This window comes from Coregonus lavaretus (assembly GCF_964263955.1).
Source record: "Coregonus lavaretus genome assembly, chromosome: 28".
Taxonomy (NCBI): domain Eukaryota; kingdom Metazoa; phylum Chordata; class Actinopteri; order Salmoniformes; family Salmonidae; genus Coregonus; species Coregonus lavaretus.
The window spans coordinates 5867327-5874258 of NC_140015.1; the positions used below are offsets into that span (position 1 = coordinate 5867327).

Consider the following 6932-nt stretch of genomic DNA (forward strand, 5'->3'; position numbering starts at 1 on the left):
TCTACATTTAATAATGTTATCGTGTTGTTCAACTATCATTCAACGCTGATTTCAAGGAGAATGTGTATAGATTTATTGGGATTTGGTCGTCCAGAAGACGGAGCAGGCATGGAATTCCTATGGCTGCATGTGCTAGTCTGGAAAGTGAAAGTTTTCGCCTCCGGTAGGTTGATCGGGGAAATTCTCCATACAGTTTTCCCTTTCCCAACTCCACATAAAACTACTTAACACAGGCAAGATGTTCAAACTCATGTGGAAAACTAAGAGCGAAACAAACTGCTATTTACAATGTATACAATGCAGAGTTGGACGTGTATTTTTCTTCTTATTTGCAGTATGCAGAGCGTGTGTCATTGCTGTGACTGGATCCGACACCACTACGGACACTTGAGCGCAGAATACCTTTCCCTGCTGGACCAGATGGTGAGTTACCAGCACGCTGTAAGAGCAGACTGAATGCATGTATTAAGGACAGCAAAACAACCAACCAAGTAAAATAGTAATACGTTTCATGTTTAGCCTCTTTGTCAGAAAACTGTTAGCCTATATTTGAATAGCCATAGTAAAAGGGCGCTAAGGCTATAGTGACAGAGATATCAAGAGAGGCTATCTACATTAGACCTACTGTACTTGCAGTATAAGCTATACTTTATGTCAGTCTTGATTGTTCTTGAAGTATTTGACACGTGACTTAACATACTATATTGATTGTTTTCCAGGGAGGAGATATCACAAAGCAGAATGCCCCTGTCTTTTTCCCAACATCACTTTACAGACACATAGATGATGCTGAGGTAAAGACTTGAATTTTGACTCATCATGTTCTGATATGCTTTGGTATAGCGGTCTTGACCCAATGTTATATTGATGCCATAACGGAAGCCTATACTGTTTCTAATATTTGTTTTATATCATCCTGTGTAGTTTGAGGACAAAGTCAGGTTCCTGAACGAGACCATCTATGAAATCACAAAACTGTTTGATGGGAATATGAATGCTGTCACCTGGGACAAGAAAAACCTGGATGATTTTCTCAACATTCTTGAAAGACAATTTGAGAACCTTAATTCCTGTGTAAGTAACGAGTCTATTTTAAAGTATAATCACTGTTTAGGTCAGGGCTCTCCAACCCTGTTCATGGAGAGCTACCCTCCTGTAGGTTTTCGCTCCAACCCCAGTTGTAACTAACCTGATTCAGTTTATCAAGCAGCTAATTAATCAGGTGTGCTAGATTAGGACTGGAGTGAAAACCTAAAGGACGGTGTCTCTCCAGGAACAGGGTTGGAGAGCCCTGTTTTAGGTGTAGCCTACTAACTCTAGAAGTGAACAAATCTACGTATGAAGTGCAACCCCTTGACTTCTTCCACATGTTACGTTACAGCCTTATTCTAAAATTGATTAATTAGTTTTTTCCCCTCATCAATCTACACACAATACCCCATAATGACAAAGGGAAAAATGACAAAGAAATGTTTGCAAATGTCTTAACAATAAAAAATAGAAATATCACATTTACATAAGTATTCAGACCCTTTACTCAGTACTTTGTTGAAGCACCTTTGACAGCGATTACAGCCTTGAGTCTTCTTGGGTATGATGCTACAAGCTTGGCACACCTGTTTTTGGGTAGTTTCTGCCATCCTTCTCTGCAGATCCTCTCAATCTCTGTCAGGTTGGATAGGGAGCATCGCTGCACAGCTATAGTGGCTTGCGAAAGTATTCACACCCTTGGCATTTTTCCTATTTTGTTGCCTTACAACCTGGAATTAAAATGGATTTTTTGGGGGTTTGTATCATTTGATTTACACAACATGCCTACCACTTTGAAGATGCAAAATATTTTTTATTGTGAAACAAACAAGAAATAAGACAAAAAAACAGAAAACTTGAGCGTGCCTATCTATTCAACCCCCCAAAGTCAATACTTTGTAGAGCCACCTTTTACAGGAATTACAGCTGCAAGTCTCTTGGGGTATGTCGCTATAAGCTTGGCACATCTAGCCACTGGGATTTTTGCCAATTCTTCAAGGCAAAACTGCTCCAGCTCCTTCAAGTTGGATGGGTTCCGCTGGTGTACAGCAATCTTTAAGTCATGCCCCAGATTCTCAATTGGATTGAGGTCTGGGCTTTGACTAGGCCATTCCAATACATTTAAATGTTTCCCCTTAAACCAGTGAGTGTTGCTTTAGCAGTATGCTTAGGGTCATTGTCCTGCTGGAAGGTGAACCTCCGTCCCAGTCTCAAATCTATGGAAGACTGAAACAGGTTTCCCTCAAGAATTTCCCTGTATTTAGCGCCATCCATCATTCCTTCAATTCTGACCAGTTTCCCAGTCCCTGCCGATGCAAAACACCCCCACAGCATGATGCTGCCACCAGCATGCTTCACTGTGGGGATGGTGTTCTTGGGGTGATGAGGGGTGTTGGGTTTTCGCCAGACTTAGCATTTTCCTTGATGGCCAAAAAGCTCAATTTTAGTCTCATCTGACCAGAGTACCTTCTTCCATATGTTTAGGGAGTCTCCCACATGCCTTTTGGCGAAACACCAAAGTGTTTGCTTATTTTTTTCTTTAAGCAATGGCATTTTTCTGGCCACTTTTTCGTAAAGCCCGGCTCTATGGAGTATACGGCTTAAAGTGGTTCTATGGACAGATACTCCAATCTCTGCTGTGTAGCTTTGCAGCTCCTTCAGGGTTATCTTTGGTCTCTTTGTTGCCTCTCTGATTAATGCCCTCCTTGCCTGGTCCATGAGTTTTGGTGGGCGGCCCTCTCTTGGCAGGTTTTTTGTGGTGCCATATTCTTTCAATTTTTTAATAATGGATTTTATGCTGCTCCGTGGGATGTTCAAAGTTTCTAATATTGCTGACCTTTTTGGAGAGCTCCTTTGTCTTCATGGTGTCGCTTGCTTGTTGTTGCCCCTTGCTTAGTGGTGTTTCAGACTCTGGGGCCTTTCAAAACATGTGTATATATACTGAGATCATGTGACACTTAGATTGCCTACAGGTGGACTTTGTTTTTCTAATTATGTGACTTCTGAAGGTAATTGGTTGCACAAGATCTTATTTAGGGGCTTCATAGCAAAGGGGATGAATACATATGCACGCACCACCTTTCCGTTATTTATTTTGTATAATTTTTTGAAACAAGTTATTTCTTTCATTTCACTTCACCAATTTTGACTATTTTGTGTATGTCCATTACATGAAATCCCAATAAAAATCTACTTAAATTACAGGTTGTAATGCAACAAAATAGGAAAAACGCCAAGGGTGACTATTTTCAGGTCTCTCCAGAGATGTTTGATCGGAATCAAGTCTGGGCTCTGGCTGGGCCACTCAAGGACATTCAGAGACTTTTCCCGAAGCCACTTCTGCATTGTCTTGGCTGTGTGCTTAGGGTCGTTGTCCTGTTGGAAGGTGAACCTTCGCCCCAGTCTGAGGTCCTGAGAGCTCTGGAGCAGGTTTTCATCAAGGATCGCTCTGCCGCTGAAAAACATCCCCACAGCATGATGCTGCCAACACCATACTTCACCGTAGGGATGGTGCCAGGTTTCCTCCAGACGTGACCCTTGGCATTCAGGCCAAAGAGTTCAATCTTGGTTTCATCAGACCAGAGAATCTAGTTTCTCATGGTCTGAGAGTCCTTTAGGTGCCTTTTGGCAAACTCCAAGCGGGCTGTCATATGCCTTTTACTGAGGAGTGGCTTCCGTCTGGCCACTCTACCATAAAGGCCTGATTGGTGGAGTACTGCAGAGATGGTTGTCCTTCTGGAAGGTTCTCCCATCTCCACAGAGGAAATCTGGAGCTCTGTCAGAGTGACCATCGGGTTCTTGGCCACCTCCTTGTCCAAGACCCTTCTCCCCTGATTGCTCAGTTTGGCCGGGAGGCCAGCTCTAGGAGAGTCCTGGTGGTTCCAAACTTCTTCCATTTAATAATGATGGAGGCCATTGTTTTCTTGGGGACCTTCAATGCTGCAGACATTTTTTGGTACCCTTCCCCAGATCTGTGCCTCGACACAATCTTGTCTCAGAGCTCTACGGACAATTCCTTCGACCTCAGGGCTTGGTTTGTGCTCTGACATGCACTGTCAACTGTGGTACCTTTATATAGACAGGTGTGTGCCTTACAAAATCATGTGCAATCAATTGATTCTACCTCAGGTGAACTTTACCTGTAGAAACATCTCAAGGATGATCAATGGAAACTGGATGCACCTGTGCTCAATTTTGAGTCTCATAGCAAAGTGTCAGAATACTTATGTAAATAAGTTATTTCTGTTTTTGCATCGTTATTATGGGGTATTGTGTGTAGATTGAGGAGGAATTTGTTTTCTTTGATACATTTTAGAATAAGGCTGTAACATAACAAAATGTGGGAAAATGGAAGTGGTCTGAATACTTTCCGAATGCACTGTATATGGGTTATTATAGATTTTGAGCCAGTTTGCAACATCACGAAAATAATACTGCAGCAATGAGAAATGTAGATTATTGTGGATTATAATTAATGGACATTTAAGTTTGATATCTTAAAGTGGAAATTACAAACTTTAGAATCCTTTTTCAACCTTGAATACGCTGTAAGTTTCCATTTCCTGCCGTGCAGGAAAATTCTCATTTAAAAAGAGGTCTAATTAAGATCCTACATCTGTATGACGCTAATGTTTTGTTTAATTTTGTCCAACAGGTATCACCTGCCATGAAACCTGAGAGGAGACTGAAATGGTACTTCAAGAAGTTGAATAGGAAGGTTCTGAGAAAAATGGTGAGTTTGGTTTCGTATGGAAACGTGTTTGATACCTGTAATCAAATGAATATAAACTAGGCTAGGATAAACTGGAGCAGGGTTTCTTAAAAAAAAATGGGTTTCTGGGGCCATATGTATCAAGAGTCTCAGAGAAGAAGTGCTGATCTAGTATCAGGTCTTCTCTCAGGTCTCCTCTGTCCTCCTATTTATAATAATCTAAAAGGCAAAACTGATCCTAAATCAGCACTCCTACTCTGAGAAGCTTAATACATACGACACCAATCCTTTCTTTGTTGTTCAAGACAAAATGGTCATTATATTGCCAAGAAAGTTCACCCCACTAATATTTAAATTTTTCTGTGTTTTTCAGAACTACAGTGCACAGGCGTGGGAGCTCATCAGGAAAGAGACGAAACTTCATCTGCAAAGATTGGATATCCTTGCAGCACAGATGTACTGATCATCCAGACTCATCTCAGAAGCTACGCCCTTACCAGTTTATAAAGCATGAATACAATCATGTGGGACCCTGTTAGTCTATTTAAATCCATAAATTATTGTTTTTTATTTGTATAAATTATTATTTATATTTTGTATTTCCCTTTTGTACCTGTGTTGAACTGAACTGTATTGCCTGTCTACTTGATTTTTTATTTATTGAAAATGTGAATAAAAACGTATTTTGTATAAATTGTCCAAATTTCCTTCTTGTCTAAAATCAATGAGAGTGGATTTATAATATTGAGCAGTCTTATCAAACCATCAGAGGGGATGCACATTCAATTTGTTGCTGATGAGTCACATGATAATTTTTACTTTGAGTTTATGTATTCTTGTAGTATTGTTTCTTTGTGTAATATATTGTTTAATGTGTGATATGACGTGTTTTCACATGGTTTTAGGGACGAGGTTAAATCCAGTAGATAGGTCACTCTTGGTGTCACAAGGTCCGAATGCCAAGGATACCAGGATGTCTAGGGAGCTCACTGGTGTTTATCTTAGAATGATTGATAGATGGAATATCCTGCCTGGGGTACAAGGGGATAACATCAGGGTGAGGAGTGCCAACTGACGGTTACCAGAAGTTGTTGAAGAAATGTGTAAAGGGCTATATAAACTAAGAGATTTCCTTTGTCTAGTAGTTATGATAGTAAGATGTAATCCACGTGCAGATTACTATGCTGAATCCGGTACCGTATATTAAATACATTGTATCAACTCTCCATCTAAGTGTTCATTACCTTCGTGCATCCAGAATTCCTTGATACCAAAGAAACGCATAATAACAATATGTTTTTGTACTTTGTGAGGGTTACTGTTCTTTAATGTTTCTTGTTTGTTTTTGTGTGTCAATCACTCTGGGGCAGTGGGCTGAAGGGGGTGGGGAGATCTGGGTGAGGAGTAGACGATAATCTGGGGGACCAGGAACTTTTAGCTCCCACTTGCAATTGTGGGATGTTTATTTATAAAGTCTGTCCAATTTATTAAACACCTGTAGGTCTTACTATGATTGGAGGAGAAATAAGTAAAAAGACATGGAAAGACAATATTGAAAAAGAGATACAAATTAAACAATACTTTTAATAGATAACAGTTTAGTCCCCTGATTGAGGAAGGGTGGTGGTGGGCAAAACATTACAATACATCTTTGATTTAGCTTAGTCATATATATAGAACTTTTTAAGTGGCATCATGGGGATCCTCCTAATAGGTCTCAATGGATAAATGAGGTCAATTCCTGTATGACATTAGACAAAGGTGTGTATTACATAGGCCAATGTGGCAGCACACAGTCCTTTCATAAGACTTGGAATTCCTGGATAGAATAGAGTTATTGTAGATATACTGTATATCCATTTGTATAATGATATGAGGTTATTTGGGATAACATCTAGAATGGTGTGTATGCATGTTTACATTGAATGGTATAGTACTCATATGTGCTGTATCTGAATGGTTTGCAGTATGTTTGGTGTATTACAAAAATACTCAGAGCCCCACCTGTTTAGACATTTTATTTTGTTGTTGTTTCCTGTTTCGCATGTTATTTTGTCATTAATATGTGTCACACATCAGTTTGCAAACAATGTTTACAAAAAATCATTGAGTTAACAAAGCCGCATACAAACATGGTCTCTTTTTTGCTTTCTTGAGTAAGGCAGCTCCAAAATGCAGGTGTTTCAGCCTA

General features: G+C 39.9%; 1 protein-coding gene across 1 annotated transcript; it reads left to right on the forward strand.

The window, feature by feature from the left end:
• Window positions 1-203: 203 nt before the first annotated feature.
• LOC311103707 (interferon a3-like) lies at window positions 204-5281 on the forward strand. The gene is made up of 5 exons (XM_084145321.1): window positions 204-423; window positions 720-794; window positions 925-1074; window positions 4685-4762; window positions 5115-5281. Exons 1-5 carry the CDS (start codon window positions 289-291, stop codon window positions 5202-5204), a joined length of 528 nt encoding a protein of 175 aa, XP_084001447.1. The 5' UTR covers window positions 204-288; the 3' UTR covers window positions 5205-5281.
• The last annotated feature ends 1651 nt before the right edge of the window (window positions 5282-6932 follow it).